Source organism: Rhinatrema bivittatum, chromosome 3, assembly GCF_901001135.1.
Source record: "Rhinatrema bivittatum chromosome 3, aRhiBiv1.1, whole genome shotgun sequence".
Classification (NCBI taxonomy): domain Eukaryota; kingdom Metazoa; phylum Chordata; class Amphibia; order Gymnophiona; family Rhinatrematidae; genus Rhinatrema; species Rhinatrema bivittatum.
This window is the reverse complement of record NC_042617.1, coordinates 305935735-305955571: the sequence shown is the minus strand read 5'-3', so window position 1 is coordinate 305955571 and position 19837 is coordinate 305935735. Positions and strand designations below refer to the sequence as shown.

The 19837-nt window shown below is 44.6% G+C and overlaps 1 protein-coding gene across 1 annotated transcript in view; it reads right to left on the bottom strand.

The window, feature by feature from the left end:
- PPP1R1A (protein phosphatase 1 regulatory inhibitor subunit 1A) overlaps positions 1–19837 on the bottom strand; it is a 154211-nt gene that overhangs the window by 9980 nt on the left and 124394 nt on the right. The window contains exons 4-5 of the mRNA XM_029595122.1: positions 7687–7750; positions 2541–2783 (exon numbers count right to left, since the gene is read on the bottom strand). Of these exons, the coding sequence (XP_029450982.1) occupies positions 2541–2783; positions 7687–7750 (307 nt within the window). The remainder of the gene's footprint in view (positions 1–2540; positions 2784–7686; positions 7751–19837) is intronic.

Below are 19837 nucleotides of genomic sequence, written 5' to 3'. Positions count from 1 at the left end.
CCATACTGTATTTCACCCCACTGATTCCCTCGGTGTGGAATTGAGGGTGCCCGGGACCTCACAACATAGGAGGCGCCAACTGCATTTGATGACAATCATGGCACTCAGCCAGATGGTATTGATGGTGCCCATGTCATTTATGATAATCCCGGTGCTTAGCATGGAGGGTGCCAATGGCATTCACTGTGCCAGTAGCACTAAAGGTGCTCAGCACCCACAGTGCTTGGTACTGATAGTGCTCACTGTGCTAATGACACTTGGCGCCAACAGCGCTCACAGCACCAATGGTGCTCAACAGTGGCCAGAGTTGATGGCTCTCTGTACTCCCATGGCTGCATCCATGCCTGATTCTGCCCAGCACCTATGGTGCTCACAGGCACCCTGCACCCTTGGTGCACATGATGTCGACACTATGGTACTGATAGCACCCCACTCAATGCCGCTGGCTTGGCAGTGCATGCTGCTGGATAGTGCATGGCATTGATGCTGGATGTCTCCCCACACTGCTAGGCTTCATGGTACTTGACAGAGCCTCAGTCAATTCCCATCATTCATTGCCCTAGCACTCGGATGTGCATGGGCATCAAATGCCTTTGGGGAATGGCACTATCAGAGTATCAGCAGTGCTAGATACCCATGCTCGAGCTCTCCCACTTTTCCTTAGGAAACTGCCTTGCCAGAACATACTGGCAGGGAAGAGAGGGCAGAGGTGATAATTATCTTGGGCCTGTGGAGACTGGTGTGGTTCCCAAGAGTATGGGGACAATGAATTCTCCTCCCCACGGGAATGTTCCTTCATCTAGTACCAGTAGGCTCCCTTCCCCTAGTACCAAGGGGGAGAATCGATTCTGAATCCTTCATTGTCTAAACCTACATCGATACCTAGCAGATAGATTAAATCTCATGGAGCTCCTGCCTAGACTGAACTCAGGCAAGTCCCCAGGCTAGAGGCCTAGCCCGATTAGACAGGGACCCTGAAAACTACAGGTCGCACATTTCAATACACAAAGGCAAAAAACATTCATGAAGGCTAAGGAACAAAATAAAACACATAAGTTGCTGGGCAACATATTTATTAGTGAATAACAAAAACCTGATCAGGTTGTGCTGAGCATTAGGCCTACATACCTTGCAGTTGGCAGTAATAAAGTAGAAAAAAACGAAACCTATCTAAAGGTACGTAAAAGAGAAAATAAAATCTATAGGGCCCTGCAATAAAAACCAACTTCTGCAGCTCCAGAAACTTTCACTGCAGTAGCTGTGAGAGAGATCAAAGAATAGTGACTTGCAGGTTCTGTGGAAAAAATGAGATTTAGGGGCCCTGCCTGGGAGGCAGGAAGGAAGCTAGGGCTGCACATGCTCAGTAAAGCATGCTCAAGCTTCTAGAAGCTTTGACATCAAACTTCCGTGCTGGGCTCCATCAGATGATGTAACCCATATGCAAGGACTGCCATCCCACTTGTCCTCAGAGCAAATGCTGTGGAAAAATATCTGTGGATAAAGATGTATTATTTTGGGACACCAATACCTTGTATCAAATGTCTCCTTTTTTCTATACCAGGGATGACTAACTGCAATCCTTGAGTGCCACAACTAGGCCATTTTTCAGGATATCTACAATGAATATGCATGAGAAAGATTTGCGTGCTCTGCCACCATTGAATGCAAATCTATTTCATGCAGTATTCATTGTAGATATCCTGAAAACCTGGCCTGTTTGTGGCACTCAAGGACTGGAGTTCGCCATCACTGTTCTATACCATCTAAACATCTTGGGCCCTGTAGATAATCCTTCATCCCCCTGGAGGAGCCATACCAAGGACTTGTAAGAATGAGTCGGGACTAAGTCACGGTATCTTATGTGCCCCCTGCTAAAAGGCAGAATGGGAAAGGGGGATACACATTGATGGGGTAAGGACTGGCTCAACCTGTTCTCCTTGACCTGAAACCATCTCATAACCCTGTCTGCACCTCTGTTAGAGCTTGCTTCAGTGTGGCCCTCTGATCTTTATGGCAGGTGGAGGCCTGTTGTGATTCCCCTGCTTTTTTGCCTTTCTCCTCTAAGTGGCTCAGCTGTCGCAATATGAATCTTACGGTAGGGGCAAACAGTTCGTTTACTGCCACAGTGCTGAAGGACATGAATCCCTGCACCCTTTCAGTGCTAGGAGACACTGTTATCTCCCCTCCCCATTCACGTTCTCTGCAGTACTTGGGGGCACAAATCCCCAGTTCTCTACAAATCTGGCAGCAGATGCCATCTTTCCTCAGGTGATAACATGAGCGTGTACAGGGCCGACTAAGTGGCAGTGCTGAGCACTTCCAAGCAGAAAGACCTGGCTCACATCTTCTGATTGTTGGGCTGGCTGGGATGCTGGTGTCTGCATTCAGAGTTCCAGTTGTTGCACAACAGTGACACCTATCAGCCGGACTGCTGACCAAGGACCATTGCTGGAATGGCTGGGTTAAACTAAGTTGGTACCCATTGAACAGGAGGAAACTGCTAGGTCAAAAAAAACCCCCATTAGCGATTATTTACGCACATTTGAGAGGTTCCAACCCTCCGCTTTCTGTTACAGTCAGTCTGTTATCTGCTTCTGCGTGGTCCTGTGCAAAGTGGCTGTACGTGTCTGTCTTGGTGGGGGCAGGGCTGGGATCCAAGTGACCCTGGCAGCAGCTCTCAGGGCTAGGTATCTCTGCCGAGCTGTCCTGGGACTCAGAGCACCCGTCGCCTTCAACTTCCTGTTGCTGTTTGCACAGATGGTGCTCCACCATGAGCTGCAGCTCTGCAGAGGAGAAAGGCAAACACTAATCAACATCTCCCAGCCTGCGGACCCCTCCCCATAGTACACAGCACACAGGCACTGTCTCTATACTGCAGATCTGTATCTTCCAACCTGCGGACCCCTACCCAAACCAGTACCTATCAACTCCTCGTAAGGCCTTGTGACTAAACAAAAAAGAACAAGGACCTTCAGTGGAGCAACACACACCATATGTGAATCTCTCTTCACTCCACCTTGCAGGCCAATAATGACTACATGACATTGTTGTCATCATCTGAAACTGTGGCTCTAAAGCCAGTATGATTATGCCTCCAAACCTACTCCCTAGGCAAATCAAGCAGATAACCAGACTTGGCCATTGTCCTCACATATACCACACCTTAAGAACATGCATTAATTCCCATTATTATTTACCCTACCAACATACATAGATTTTCAGCCTTTAATGTCTATACACGCTTCCTGTCTCCCCCTTAATTCAACCATAAGTCTATTGTAATCTGTCTTTAACTGTATCACTGCTACAGTTTGTTCTCCATTGTAACCTGCTGCCGGCAGCTCTCCTAACATTATTGTAAGCTGCTGTCCAGTCACAAAAGGTGGAATAGAAATAAAAAATTAAATACACAGCACAGGCGTTGACATATATTGCAGCTCTGTATCTTCCAGCCTGTGGACCCCTCTCCATAATACACAACCTTGGTTAAAGGCAGTATCTTTCTGTCTAATAATGTGGAGAACTCTTTGAGGCACAGGAATCTGCATTTCATAAATTTTCCATGTCTTCCTATGGTTTATAAGAACATAAGAACATGCCATACTGGGTCAGACCAAGGGTCCATCAAGCCCAGCATCCTGTTTCCAACAGTGGCCAATCCAGGCCATAAGAACCTGGCAAGTACCCAAAAACTAAGTCTATTCCATGTCACCGTTGCTAGTAATAGCAGTGGCTAATTTCTAAGTCAACTTAATTAATAGCAGGTAATGGACTTCTCTTCCAAGAACTTATCCAATCCTTTTTTAAACACAGCTACACTAACTGCACTAACCACATCCTCTGGCAACAAATTCTGCTAAAGATATGTTTAGAAGATACAGTACATGATGGAAGCCCTTGAGTTTCTAAGACTGCATTACCACCTATTGCTCGGATTTACTACCTTCTGCCTCTTGAGAGTAAAACTAATACAACGCAGGGTCTCGTTCTTATATCTGATAACCCCTTTGGATGTTACTGCTCTAATGGAGTCACCTAATTCTGTTTTGGCCAGACCTGCTACATTACTGGTCCACTTTGGTATTAGAATCCAACAGAGACTGGCTTCTTAGGAAGTACTTTAGACATCAGAGGTCGCATTTTCCTGCAATGTAAGATTATGGCTTACCCTGATGTTGCTAGATCAACACAGAGGAAATGGAAAGCTGTTTCTTTTGCTGAGACCTAGGGTGCTATAATTAGGAGCACAGTTTTTTCTTAAGCTCCCTTGCAATTGTTGTGTTAATATAATGGCATTATGTATGTGTTTTTTGAGCCCAGCCAACTTTCCTTTCTTCTCACTGATAAATTTATATGCGCAGACCTTGCCCCCCCCCCCCCCCCTCGTTGTGAGCAGCATTCAATTTTGTAGCCCTCCGAGCTAACTGCCATGTTCCCTTATTTGTTTTGGAATATATTATATCACTTTCTGGATTGGGATCTTCTCAGTTTGTGGACTTGATCTATGAGCTGATATATAACTTTCTTTGTTCATTGTAGTCATTGTTTTGCTTTTCTTATATTAGCTTGAGATTTCTTTTTCAAGTTTATTTTGAGATATGTATTTTGAAATTGCATAAATAGTGAAAACATTTATTTAGAAGTTCTAAAAAGAAAAAAGCAATATGGCTTGGAGGACTGAGGCAGATTACATGGCTCACTGAAGGCCCCTGCTGGCAGGAAGGCAACACTGCATACAGAGTCCTCACAATGATTCTCCAAGGCTGTATCTGGAAAAGGTTTGGACAAGTTTCTAGAGGCCAGGCTCATTAACAACTATTAGCTAGGTGGATTTGGGGGTTCACCTCACTCTACTTCTGGGAGTGATCATCTCAATAATATCTGCTAGATACTTCCAACTGACTCAGACTGGTCACTGTTGGAGACAGGATACTAGGCTCGATGGATCATTGGTCTGACTGTTTTTATGTTGTTATGACTGGACCCTGCAGTTCTGTATTTGACAACCTGCTAGTACTGATTTAAAAAAAAGGGTGACTCTCTTGTTAAATTCAATCATTGCTTCCTTGAGATAGCTACTTGGCTTTGGACTTCAAAACTTAAGTTAATCCTGAAAAATCTGAGGCCATTTGGTTCACTAGAAATAGTGTTTCTTTGGCTTTACCTACTCCTATCTCATGGCTGAAACCCAAATACCTCTGAAGAATACAGTTACTTCTTTAGGGGTTCAAATAGATTCTTCACTCAATTTTTCTTCATATGTTTCTACTCTAATTCAGCATTCCTACTTTTTCCTAAGCTTCATCAGAAGACTCAGACCATTATTAGATATTAAAGAATTGAAGATGTTCCCCTATTCTCGAATACTCAACAGGTTAGACTATTGTAATGCTACACTACATGGCCTCTCTTACAATTAAGTTCTCAGACTTCAAACAGTACAGAATACAGCATCGAAAATAATTTTTGGTAAGAAAAAATTAGATCGCATCACGCCACTTCTCATTGAATTCCAGTGTCTTACAGGATTCAGTTCAAGTTGGCTGTTTAACGTTCAAAGCTTTCCATTGGCGTACTCAGTCATGTTTATCCACTCTTCTTATCCCATACCTGCCTACACGCAGAGTACATTCTTCGCAACAAGAGCTATTAGAGTTCTCCCTTTGTTCAAGTTGATAAGACTGGAACATACTTGTGAAATCTGTTTTTCTTCTTTGGCTCTCAGTCTTTGGAATTCTTTTCCTTTGGTGTTACTCCTTGAAAAAGCCTATGTCAAATTTAGGAAGTCCCTCAAAACCTCTCTTTTCACAAAGGCCTTCCAAGATTAATATTTTTCTGACTTTTTGGGTATTTTCAGTTTAATTTTATACATGTATTTATGGTGGGTTTTTTTTTACTATTAATATAATTATTATTTGCATTTGAGTTTGTTTTCTGGGTTTTTTTTATTTTCTCGTTTTAAGGTTTTGAATTTTAATTTTATTTTAGTTTTAAAATTCAGAATTTTTACTTTGTTCTATTCACTATTAGCTTTACGTATGGTATGTTTGTTTTTTATTATGTACATCACATTGATATACATATGTAAGATGTGATTCATTAGAATTATTAATAATAATAATAATAATAATAATAATAATAGTAATACTTCACCTGGATATTCAGAGTAAATGTTCCATTGAATATAAACCGATTAAAGCTACCTGGGTAACATTAGGTTAGTGATTTTTCTGACCAGATTTACCTGGCTAGTGCTGGGACTAGGCGGATACATTTTAGCCATACCCCCAGAATGCTGCGTGCTCTGCTGCTTTTTATCTAGCTGTTACTGGTGAGGGGGGTAGGAAATTCAAATCTCAGGGATTGTCCAGATAACCCAAAAGCTACCTGGACAAACCTTTTGAATGTCAACCTCACTATGAATAAAACTGTTCTTCAGAATTCCTGAGATTAAAAAAAAATGACTTGGATGAACTAAAAAAAAAAATGGTCTTGCTCATTTCCTATACCTTAGCAGCTGTTTAGGAAACTGCAGTACCGACTTCCCCCCTTAGACAGCTCCCCCTAGTTTACTGAAATCTCTGGACACTGATAGAATTAGAGTAGGAGCTGCAGTGAGGTTGTAAGGCGACAGTAATCCAATTAAAGATAGTTTAAGAGGAATTAAACCAGGCTAAGATAAAATCTTTCTCCTGAGGCCATTTGCTGTGGCTCTCCTCACTGATCTGTGTGGTACTGTAAATTACAGGGACTGGGATTTATACAGGAAGTCAGAAGGAAGAGGAATTAAGTTACGGAATGTGCAGCTGACTGACACAATACTACCTGCTTCTGTAACTTCATGGTTTGGAATTACATTGGATGGGTTTCTCGAGGCTAATGGTGTTTAGTAACATACACCATAGTAACTAGCAGATAAAGATTCCTTGGCCCCTGCCTCCCCTCCAGTCTGCCGTAACCTACTGAGATTCTACTTGACCTGCATTCATCTCCTTCCCTCACCAATAGGGGTGTGCAGCCAAAACATTTTATTATTTTTTTGGTTTTATCTTCTTTTGTGTCATTGCATTTTAGTACATGCTAGTTTTTTGTAGTGCATATTAATTCGATTTAACGAGCACTAAAAAAGTTAGTGTGCAGTAATGAAAACAAACGACAACACATCCCTACTTACCACCATACTGTGCATCTTTCCCAAGCATGTTTGAATCGTGTCATGGTTTTGATTCTCACTGGGTTTTTAGATTTAGTGAGATTCTAATAGACAAGGGCTGGTGTATGGCATTGCTTCGATAGCTGCATTGTTAGGACTGGGAAGGAATTTTTTCTTTTACTCCCATGTATCTTAAATGGATGCCTTCTCCTGCATTGCCACCAAAGCTTGCCCAAACCTGGAGAACTCAAGACTGGGTTAGACTGGATGGATTGAAGTCTTCTTGCAAACATACTATTAAGATATTGGGAAAAACAGCTGAAGTGAAGAGTTCTAGTAACCAGCTTGGTCCTTGCAGTCAGTGATACTTCTTCTTGGGCCAACATAAGAGTCGTCCAGAGATGGCAACGTGCGTACGTGCACTCTTGAGATTACATAAATCTCTTGCCAGCTCACATACAGCAACATCCAATGCTAATCCCAGAAAAGGTTTGACGTGAGATGAAGTCCCTTTCCACTGGGTCGCTCTTTACCTTTCATGGTTGGTGTGATCCGGGTCACCTTCGTTCTCTGTCTAGGGGACATCACCAGGGTGGACTGCAAAAAACAGAGGAGGAGTTATAACAAACTTCTTGAAATCCAAGCCGTTAATGACAGCACAGGGAACCACAAAATCTGATGCTAAAGCAGTGCTGCTGAAATATTTCTTAAATCATGTTCACCCGTATGCATGCCTGCCTTTGTAACTCATCCTTTGTCTGTGAGTGTTAAACCTGTACACCGCTGTGATCTAGTGATTCTCACATGGAATGATGGTATATAAAACACCTAAATAAATAAATAAATAAATAAATAAAATAAACAAATAAAATAAATCTAGGATCAAGGCCTGATTCTGAGAAGCCAAGCAGGGGAGCTCAGCCCTGCACCATCCACAGAATATACTCAGCCTGATGGAGAGTGATATACATCAGGGCTGCTGCCAGTTAACCATACCAAATACCATTTCCAGCCTGCTGACTCCAGCCACATAGGGCCAAGCACATTAAAGCCCTCTTGTAGGCATGGGAAGCTGCTAGAAGGAGCAAAATGGCTCCTGGGAAGGGGAAGCTGAGAGAGACAGATCAGGGGTCCGGGAAGGGGAAAGCTGAGAGAAAGTAGGAAGTCGGGTGGGTGGGGAGAGCCAAGAGTAGGAAACTGAAGGGTGGGTGGAGAGTTATAAGAGAATAGGGGTGAAAGAGGAAGATGGTGACTGGAAGTAAGGGTGAAATGGGGAAGAAAAAGATTTATTGGGAGATGATGGATAAGAATAGAAGTGGAAGCGGAAATGAGAAGCAAGAGACATGAGGAGTGGAGGACAGAGGTAAAAAGATGTTGAAAAAAGTAAAATAAAAGAAAAATATCAGAGACAGAGAAAAATGATAAATATGAAAGGTAACATAGAAAACCAAGGAAAAAGAGTTGGAAGACTAACAAGAAGAGAGGACAGCCATGTATGGACATTTAAAATCTGCCCACTTGAAAAACAGACAAAATGGACTCTCTCTCAATCATTTTGCCTTCCATATTCCCCTTCCTATCACTCAGTCTTCTCCCCTCTCCCCTCCCCCTTTCTGCATCCTCTTACTTCCTCTTTCCCAATCCTACCCCTCTTCTCTAGTGCAGGGTTGTTGTACTTTTGCAGTTATTTCTCCTTCCGTGTGCAGGGCCAGCTCGGGGGAACCCTGCTCCCTCTCACATACAAGTCCTGGTGCGCTCGGGCCCCCCTGCGGAGTGCCGAGCAGGCTGAGCACCACATAGGCTGATTGGTTGGCCTGGCAACCCCTCCACTCCAAGTGTCAGCAACCCTGGGTTAAACCATAAGGAATCAAAAGCAATTGCAAATGCCACCATTTCTCAGCCCATGCTCAGGGTCCCTCCATGGCCCTCACACTACTTCCTTTGTGTGCTGTAGCCCTTGGCTCAACAGCCATGTGACTAACAGCCTATCCAGTTATGATCTAGTTCCAGTTTACATAATTGCCCTTCGTTTGTGCCATACGATGGCGGAACACTTATTTCAGCCTAAGATCATGGCAGAGGAGTCTACCTCCCCCATAGAGAAGAATCCCTAATAAAGATGCTGTTTTCAATTAATTACCCTTCCTCCACAGATAAATACTCTCTATAGCATTATGCAACAATTAGCAATGCGACTCTATGGGACGCTCTTTTTTGGCGAACAGTATTGAGTAAATGCTCTTTCTTTACCACCAGGGGGAAGACTTGGCTTGCTCTCTAAAAGTGGGTGCAGACATGAAAGAGGAGCTTCCAGAAATAGCCTTGCCATGCAAAGACTTGCTTTAGATTTTATGCTGGAGTCGCTGCACTCACAAATTTTCTCAAGAGTAAAAAAAAAAAAAAAAAAGCTTCTTTGCTTTCTTCAGGTAATATTCATATTTTTAGAAAATGGGCCAAAGTCAGGGAGAATCTTCTTTGACACACTAGGAAGCGAGCACATTCACGCTGCCCAAGTCCCCATAGCAGGGTGTCTGAGGGAAGGAAGGATGCCTGGAGTTTGCCCAAGTCCCAGAGGAAGGGTCACCACTTTTGTCCAAGAAGAGGGAAGGTCCAGTTTGCATAGAATTTTCCCCAGGTAGAAAACTTAAGCTCTCTCAGATCCATATGGACACAGAGGGTCTCTGCGAGACCGGCTTGGAAGGATGAACCAAGAGCCAGCTTGGATGACTGAAAAAGAACAGACAGAGAAACTGCTGTGGATTTTACTCAAGCCCAGCTGGTTCCTGCTTAGGAGCAGGTAAGATTTTTTTGTTTATGTGACCTTTGCTTAAAGTATTATAGGAATAAAGTGGTCTGTTTCTCTTTTCCCGTGCCTACAGATGCTAGTGGTAAATCCCAGTGCATGTGATCTGTGCATGTGAGGAGAATCTGATCACAACACACCAGAGGGAGGGAAGATGCGGGGCCAGCAGAGCATGAAATGTAATTAGCAATGTTCTCTAAAACGTTTTGTGGGGATTTACAGATGTGCCCTACCTTTCTGCACATCATTTCACTAGTGAATGGGAGGGGGTCCTCCCTCCTCCCATCGTGTGCTGCTCCTCCGCTTCCTTCCACCATTGTTTGTTTCTCCGCTGGGTGAGGGAGGGAAACGGGAGGAGTAGGAATGCAAACCAGATTCCTTTATTGTACGATTTCCAAAAATTAAGCTTAACATGCAACAAAATTATATCAGATGACTTATGAGCAGCAAAATCATTAACTAAAATTGCACACATCAGAACAGGAGCAAACAAAGAGCCCTATATTATAGGTCGCTTATAGTACAGATAGCTAGAACCTAGAAATAAAAATGACACTACAGTACACCCAAGGAGCAGCGGATCCCCAAGAGATTGGTCACTAAAGATAAACATTAAGGAAGCAAAGATGTTAACTCATTGCGCTGCAGAGAATTTCCTGGAGCCTCCTGATGTCTCTCTTTCTCAGACTGCTACCATGAAATGAAAATGACTGGAATTGGAAGGGATGATGAGCCTACCTTGCTCAAAGGTCAGTGGTACACAAAGGAAGGTAGGTTTGCTAAGGGCTCTTCCCAGGAATGAAGAAATAGAGAAAATTCATGATAAATTTGGCCTAACACAAGTTAGAACTGCTGATAAGATGATAAAGAAATATGAGAGCTAAATAGGTCTATTAATTATTCAAGGAAACCTGTCGAAGGCAAGAGATCTTTGAAGGACATGCCTGTGCTGCTGATAAGTTTCCTTTAATTCCTCTCGCTTTACAGGAGGCTATTTTGAAGAGTTCCCAAGCAGAGTGCAGGTCCGTTGGGTACAAGCTCATTTTCAAAGGGAAACTCCCCTCGAAATTTCCATTTTGAAAATGGGCTGGCATGCACACCCAGGCATTCTAAAGTACCCATGGGCTTTGCACCTGCATTGCAAAAGGAGCAAAGAATGTGCTGGAAGGTCTGCACGATGACTTCAAAATGGATATCACTGCATGTACTTTTCCTCAATCTAACTCTGACTTCTTTTACCCGTACTGAGGGGGTGGGAGCGATTTTCAAAAGTCCATTTTACACAGGTAAAAAAACGGGTTTTTGTTTATCCGTATACAAGCCTTAGAAAATTGTCCTCTAGGGGGATAATTTTATAACAACCTGTATAGTGGTAGCGTGCAGTAGTTTGCTTTGAAAATTCTCAGGCAATTTGTCGAGTGTGCACACAAATTAGCTTACACAAAGTTACACCTGCTCCAAGTAACTTAGGCTCTTACTTTTGAAATTCAAAAGGTATGCATGTGTGGCCCCTGCTTGGCCACTAGATGGCATACTGGTATAGAAAAGAATGAGTCCTATGTTTAATAATACAATTTTTCCCTCAGGGAAAGGCCACTGGGAAAGCAAAGCTAATTTTTATAGTGTGTTCTATTCTTTATAATGTGGAGCTTTCTGGAAGAGGCAGTTCAGTCAGAGAACAAGGGGTATGAAAGCTATTAATTTGAGTGACATCAGACCAAAGGTCCATCAAGTCCAGTATCCTGTTTCCAACAGTGGCCAATCTAGGTCACAAGTGCCTGGCAGGATACTAAAAGGTTGATAGATTCAATGCTGCTTATCCCAGAGATAAGCAGTGGATTTCCCCAAGACCACCTTAATAATGGTTTATGGACTTTTCTTCCAGGAACTTGTCTAAACCTTTTCTAAACACAGCTACACTAACATCTTTCACCACATCCTCCGGCAACTAATTCCAGAGTTTAATTATGCATTAGGTAAAAAAATAATTTCTCCTATTTGTCTTACATGTATCACCTTGTAACTTCATTGAATGACAAGTTGGTCCAGCTCAGTAGGGGGTATGTGCTAAAGGGAAGTATAAAATATGCTTTCCACAAGGATTCGGAGGTTCTGGAGAGGGGAAAGACTAAGAGAGGAGAGAGATATAGTATCATCCACAGTGTGCTACTTATGATGAGTAGCTGAGGTGCTTCCACAAGCTCTCAAGGACTTTGAGAAAAAGGGAGTCGAAGAAGCTGGAGATTTCAGTCAAAGAAAAGAACCTTATTGGAGGTCTGCAGGACCAGAGGAAGGGTGGCTCCTGTCTGGAGCTTCAGTGCAGGGTTGGGGAAAACAACTTGGAGCCTATCCTGATGCTGTGTGAGTAACTGAAAGGAGAACTTGGGGAAGAGAATGTGTTTGGATCTGGAACTGCAGCGGACCTGGAAAATTAGAGAAAAGAAGAGCTGATCTTGGGGAAAGTATTATTGAGGGCAAACTGATTTTGTGAGATTTGAATTGTTTTTCCTGCATTTTTCTGGTGTACTGAAATGTGGACTGTGAGATTCTGTTTATATTGATGAACTGCTTTTTCTTTTGGAGCCCAACTTTGGTGTGGACACTATGTTTTTGTTTAGCCTTGCAGATGAACTTTACCCCCAACCCATGCACCTCAAGAGTAATTTCCTCCACCCTAGTGAGTGCTCCCAGAAGTGCTCTGAGGCTGAGAAAGAAGCCACTGGTAAAAGGGGGGTTACACATGTAATTTACAAAGTCAGAACTCTACCCCAACTCCACCCCCAGAAATGTTTCTCCTCAGTGGAGCAAAAACATGTGTGAAAACTCGGTTGTGCACATTCTAGTATGCACCCAGGTCAATTGTAGAGCATCCACTTACATGCATAAAGCCAGGTTTCATATGCATAAATGGCTTATTACCCCCCTCAATGTATACAGATCCTTAAAATCAATTCTCCCCCCCCCCCCGCGGACAGAAGATGTACCTGAGTCCCATAACACCTTAAGGACCGGCTCCAGGTATTTGGCCCGGTCCACTTTAAGGGTGAGTGTAGCAAGGGATTATGGTCCCCGGAAGGATTCCTCAGCTGAGGAAAAGAGCTAGGGCCTTAGAAGGCTTAGACAGGCCCCTGGGGCTCCTGAAGGCAGCTCCTGTAACATGGCTGACCTGAATGTGGTGTTTATGAAGTGAAGTGAAACTATGTGAGTACAGAGGGGTTAGGCAGCCCCTGAGAATAGCTGGCCTGAGTTATTTTGGAAGTTGTGAACATAAAATGTGTAAGCATTTTGCCACTGTAAATAAAAGCAAAACCTTGACTACTTAGGTATGTGCCACATATAGTGGCAGACTGGCAGCAGTGGGACTTCTGCTCTAAACCAGAAATTCACGTCTCAAGGACAAAAGTGTTTAGAAATGTCATAAGGGAGGGGGGGGGGGGGGGGCATGTCCATGCAGTCTGCCTGCGCGCATGCTTCTCTCTCTCGCTCCCTAGGAACTGGCGGGGTTCCTTCATTTTATCCGTTTCTTGATCTCCACAATCGTCGGATATTGTGATATAGAAGAGTGCTGAACTACCTTACCCATGCACTGAGCTTGTTGGCGGAGATGGCTGGATGCCCAAAGCGCACAGGCCTTGACCAAACTGTTGGGGGCGACAACAAGATGGCAGTAGAAGGCCCATATTTGGAGGGGCCCTCTCCAGGCCTCTCTGAGGCGGTACTAAAAGACTTTACTCAGGCTGTCTCTACCGTTCTCGCGGATCATGTGTATTGCATCCAAACCTCGGTGGATGAAGTCTGCGACAAAATGGAGGCTTATGAGTCCTTGTCAGGGGTGCAAAACACATTAGTGGCACATGAGGAACGGCTGACAGTGCTGGAATTGGGTGCGCTCGAGCTAGGAAAACGACACAGATCCTTTGAAAATAAGCTTGAAAATCTGGAGACGCGCAACCGCAGGAACAACCTGCAGATAGTGGGGGTCCCCAAATCAGTATCTGAGGATGATCTGGTGCTGCTCTGTGAAAAATGGATCCCTGACCAATTGCAGCTCAACATGGCTGAGAGGCCTATCCTGGTTGAATGGGTGCACCGGTTGGTGCAGGGAGGCCAAATCAATTGCAGTCCCGTCAGGTCATTGTTCGCTGTTTACATTACACGGACAAGGTAAAGATTCTACAAGCCTATCGCACTCTGAAAAATCTCACATATCAAGATGCTAAATTACTACTCTTTCCGGATTTCTCCAATAAATTGCAAGCGGCAGGCAAAGAGTTTTCTCCTTACTGCACGCAGCTGTATCAACGTGGGATCAAGTTCACTCTACAGTACCCGGCGAGGCTGCGGGTTTTTCTTCAGGGTGAGACCAAAATGTTTTCTTCGGCCTAAGCAATCAAAGAGTTTATTGCCCAACTTCCGGGATGAGGACGTGCGCAGCTCTGTATCTTTCTCCTTCATGTTTTTGAGTGGCGGTGCTGCCTTTGACGTGCTTCCTTGGCACAGAGGCCCTTGCTCTGCTTGATTTGGATTTACTATTTGTTGGCTTATTCTCCATGGACTTCTCCGAACTTGTTTGCTTCTTTTTATTTTTCTGACAGCATTTTTTTTTCTGGCATTGGAAAGGCTGGATTGTGATCCCTTTAATGCCTGCTGCTGGATATGGCGCCTTTGCTTGGTCCCCTCTGGTGCCTGTGATTTTTCTAGAGACTTTTTTCTTAGTTTTGTGCCTGGTAAGGGCTGGGGACGTTTAGTCTGGAATCCCACTGGTTCCGGAAGCCCCTGGTCAGTAGTGGGCATCTCCTATTGGTGGGGAGAGAAGGATCCACCTCTTCGCCGTTTTTTCTGTTTTGTGGGGAGGGTGCTTCTCCTGGCTGGGGGACTGAGCGTTAAGGTTGCCTGTCATGTTGAGAGGTTTGTTTAGTGTGTGGCTGATTTGTGTACATGGGTGTGAATGGGGCTGTGTGAATGTTGACCCACCTGAACCCCATGTTTACTTGCTTGCTGCGATCTCGTGTTTCTCTGGGAGGGGAGTGGATCTATGCTGGGGGATCCCTTCCTTCGTGACTGCTTATGTAAAGCTTTGGACATATGCTGATTTTTGCTCTCATGGCTAATCTTGATTTTTCCACCCTTAATATAGATGGCTTGCATTCACCAATTAAAAGGGAAAAGCTCTTAACTGATCTGCAGAAACATGGGGTGCTTGGTAGCTTTCCTTCAGGAAACCCATTTGGATGATGGGGGAGCATTGAAAACTGCAGAGGGAATGGGTTGTCCATTGTTTTTTTTTCTCATCGTTTATCTCTCAACCGCGAGGGGTGGCCATTTTGATCAGTAAAAGGATCAGCTTCTCCATGACAAAATGTCTCTCTGATTCTAATGGCTGCTTTATTATTGTGGTAGGGGAGTTGCAGGGAGTCAAGGTGATCCTTGTCAATCTCTATGCCCCCGATATCTATTCCCATTGATTTTTTTCTACCCTTTTGGCCAAGGTTGCTGCCGGGGATGGCTATGCGGTGATACATTGTTAGGCTCATTGATAGGCTCAGCTGTGTACAGCTGTGTACAGCTGTGTACAGCTGAGCCTATCAATGTGATGGATGTGATGGATAATCCCCTGGTGGATTGAAGCCATCTAAGACTCCCAAGAAAGTACAGGCTGATCTGGGAGTGGGCTTCCAGTCTCATGAGTTGCAACTAATTGATGCTTGGCATACCCTCCACTTACAGGACCAGGAATATACTTTCTTTTCTCATGTTCATAATGTACACTTTAGATTGAATTATATTCTCATCTCTGAGTTACTCTAATAAGTTGGTGGCCAGTGAGATTCATGATATCCCTTTTTCTGACCATGCCTTGGTGCTTGTTACACTGAACTTGCTTCCCACACCTCTGGGTCAGTTTTGGTGGTCTATGCCACCTTATTTGTATAATGATAAATGCTTTGCTGTTTTCCTTCAAGATAAATAGAAGGAATATGTTGATTTTAACCTGACCCCAGAAATTGACTGTATCATTTTTTGGAGTGCGGCCAAGGCTGTAATGCAGGGCCATATTTTAGCCTATCAAACTTTCTCTAGGCGAGATAGGGACTTTGCTATTTTGGCACTCACAAAAAGATACATGTCGTTGTGCCGTGCCCATATGCAGGATCTCGGTAAGGATACCAAGATGAGTCTGGAGGTGGCCCGCAGGGAATTGAATTCTCTACTAGACATAAAAGCACAACAGATAATTCTCTATCTTAAATATTAACTCTACCAATGGGGGATCAAATCTGGTAAACTGCTGGCTCAGCTGGTGAATTCTGTTGGCCGTCCGAAAGGGCTTATTTCTCAACTTAGGGACAACTCGTTGAATCTCACTACTTCTTTGATATCTAAAGCATTTGTATCCTATTATAAGTCACTGTACACAGCTGAGCCTATCAATGAGCAAGCATATCATGATTTTTTTCAAGGCTTGGACCTACCTGTGCTGAGCAACTTGTAAAATTCCGGTCCAAGCCCATCAAGCCCTGGTGTCTTTAAAAGCTTCAGCTGCCGGATAGTCCTGCGAATTTCCGACTCCTGAATTGGCAAGTCCTGTGCAAGAGAGTCTTGACCTAAGTAAGGTACAGGCCAGACAGAAGCAGTGCTGCTAAGTGTGGGCTCAGAGCACTGGGAAGAAGTAAAAGTTGTATTGTGTGGGTCCTGCACAGAGAAGCAGTGAGGTGCAGAACCAGTTTTGCTTGACACAGAGCACTGAAAAGAGTGAAAGAGAGTGGCTCAGGCAGAGCACAGAGAAAGAAGAGAATTACCCTGTAGCCTGGGTGGAGTAATAAATTGAAAGGTTTGGTATAGTGGATAAAGGGGCTAGTCCTGCCTTGCGTAGTCTGGTGACCAGTCAGTGAGTCACTGCTGGACAAGCAGGATTTTTTTTAACTTTTTTTTAAAGAGAAAAAAAAAAGGAGAAGACGTTTGCTGGTGTGTGTTTGAACAGGGAATGGCCCTTGAAATAAAAGTTCTGCTGCCAGAGTGTTTTCTGAAAAAAGAGAGAAAAATTGGAATTGCAACAGGACGTAGCCCTTGAAAAACGTTTTTGCTGTCAGAGTGGTTCTCTGAAAGAAGGGAGAAAAGGAAGACTGAGGTAAGAGCACCACACTTACGGTGCTAATACTCCACCGCCATCTTGCAGTGCAAGGATCGTTCTATTGACACTACTGCAAAACTAACTCACTCAAACTGGCTTACCTTCTGCCATACAACATTGCTACAAGTCAGGGCTTTCTGTCCGTTCTTGTAGTTCAGTCTCTAGCATGGTGACCTCTCCAGTGAGCTGCATCACCAGACTCCCACCATCTTCACTTATACCACACTGACTCTGTTCTGGATGTACTATCACCCTCTGCTCCAGTGATTCCACCCAGCCTCCTGGTAGCACCCTTCACTTACTCTTCATCTTGGGTTTTTAATGCTCTTGGCGAGTACACCTCCAGTCAGTTGACTCACAGGGCTGCTTTGCTTCCATTGCCAGGCTGGCAATTAGGAGCATCATCCCTGCTCCCCACTCTCTCATGGCATGGCCCCAGGAACTCAGAGATTTTTCAAGGCTCTTTTGAAAAAACTCTGAGTTCCTGGGGCCAGCGTGAGATCCAGCAACGGTTAAAGAGGGAACTGTCTCACAGGGAGAAAGGGAATTGGCCTACTGTCACTGAAAGAACCCCTAATATTGTCTCTTGTGGTGGTTCAGGTAAAATGCTCCAGTTTTTTCAAAATTCCCCAATGTGAAGTGAACACTCCTAAGTCCTAGTATAGAAGGAAGGGAACTACTAAAGGAGTCCTCTATCCAATTACTATATTAAGGCTCATCTGCTCAACACAAAGACTGAGAGATGCTACAGTTCATTGTTTGCTGTGGAAAGCAACCAGATTATCTACTGCTTGGAAATAGACCAGTTTGGAACCACACCCGCTAACTATGCTGCTGTTATTTGAAACTGGTTAACAGAATTTGCTGCATCTGCACGTGAATACAAGTCACAGTCCACGTGGTTTTATGGAATGCTCTTCCAGTGGAACTGTGTATTGAGAAGGATATTAACATTTTTAGAAAGAAATTGAAAGTGCAGCTTTTTTTTTTTTTTAATGAAATGTTCACAAGTGTTTCAACATTATTTGTTGATAATGTGAAATCTATATATTTTAATATTTGCTGTTTTAATTGCACGTTTGTGTTTGTAGTTTTATGAATGTTTTATTGTTCTCTCGGATAAGTATTGGAAGATGTGGACTATAAAACGTTTTAAATGAAATAACTAAATACATCAATTAATTAATTAATTAAATGGAGAGGAAGTGTTCCTTTACTCAGTTTTTTTTTCCCACCTGAGGTACACTTATCTAAGAATCCCTAAGACCAATCAGGCCGTTTCCCTGAATAATTAGTTCCATTTACTAGTTACCATAGGCACAAAATGTTCCGTAAGTACTGTTCTCACAGGACAAGCAGGATGGTTGTCCTCACAAATGGGTGACATCGAGGATGGAGCCCACCACGGAAAACTTCTGTCAAAGTTTAAACAGAACTTTGACTGGCCCCTACTGGGCATGCCCAGCAAGGCACTGACCCTGCAGCCAGCAGGGGTCTCCCTTCAGTCTTCTTTTTTCCGCGCAGCAGTTGCCACGCGGTGAAAGGAGCTCTCTAACCACGTTCCTGACAGGAATTTGGAAGTTAATTTCCTAAGAAAATTTGCCCCTCAGGGGTCTCCCTTCGACAAATTTTTAGTCATCTTACGGAACCCGGTAAGTTTTTTGCCTTTTTCCATCGACTACCGTCGAATTTGGCCCTTGAGGCCTGTTGGCACTTACCGATCCCCAGCCTAAATTTTGGCTTCAGGCCATGGCAACGGGGTTCCGCCGTTGTCCGGATTGTACCCGGACTATGTCCATCACAGACCCCCACAGGGTTTGTGTGATGTGTTTGGGTAGTGAGCATGATGTCCTGACTTGCACCAAATGTGCCTTAATGACACCCAAGGGTCGCAAAGCCAGGATGGAGAAGATGGGGCTCCTCTTCCATGCACCCACCCCAACGCCATCGATAGCATCGACGTCATCGGAACCGGCACCGTCGAAGTTGTACCATCATCGTCAACCCTCCGGTGACCGTCCGCCATCGATCGCTTCTCGGCCGTCGACTCCCGTCCCTTCCCCGGATGGGCGAGGGGATCGGAAGGAAAAGCACCGCTATCGACGGCACAAATCTCGGCCTGTCGAGGATCCACAGCCATCGACCTCTGCTCAAGCCGAGCCACCGACAAAGAAGCCGCGAACAGACCGGACACCCTCCACGTCTCGTTCGCAGGCATCGAGGAAACCCTCACCCTCCCGGGGTGCGGGGGCCGTGATCCCACCGGTTACAGTGGTCCCTCCGGCCCTGCCTCAGCCTCCCTCTCCCGTCGAGCCGGGTATGGTTACCCCTGGTCTCCGGGCAGAACTGGACCGGCTGGTCCAGGAGGCCATCGAGAAAGCGATGAAGAAATTGCAACCTCCATCGGCACCGTCTCCGGCACCGGTTCCAGTGCCGCCCCCCAGCACCGACACCGGCACCGGCTTCGCCACTGAGGAGGGAACCGACCACCGAGCCGTTGATACAAGCGCTAGCACCGCTACTGAGCCGCATGGAGGCGCTCATGACGGCCCTTCCATCGGTGATTCCAGTGCCATCGACAACACCACCGTCTCCGACTGGATTTTCATCGGCAGGAGAAACACCGTTCCGGATTCCCCCTTCCGGGGTGGTTCCATCGGTGCCTTCTGGTATATCTCCACCGATATATCCTTCGGTTCCATCCATTCCACGCCAGGCACCGATTCCATCGACAGCACCGAAGCCATCG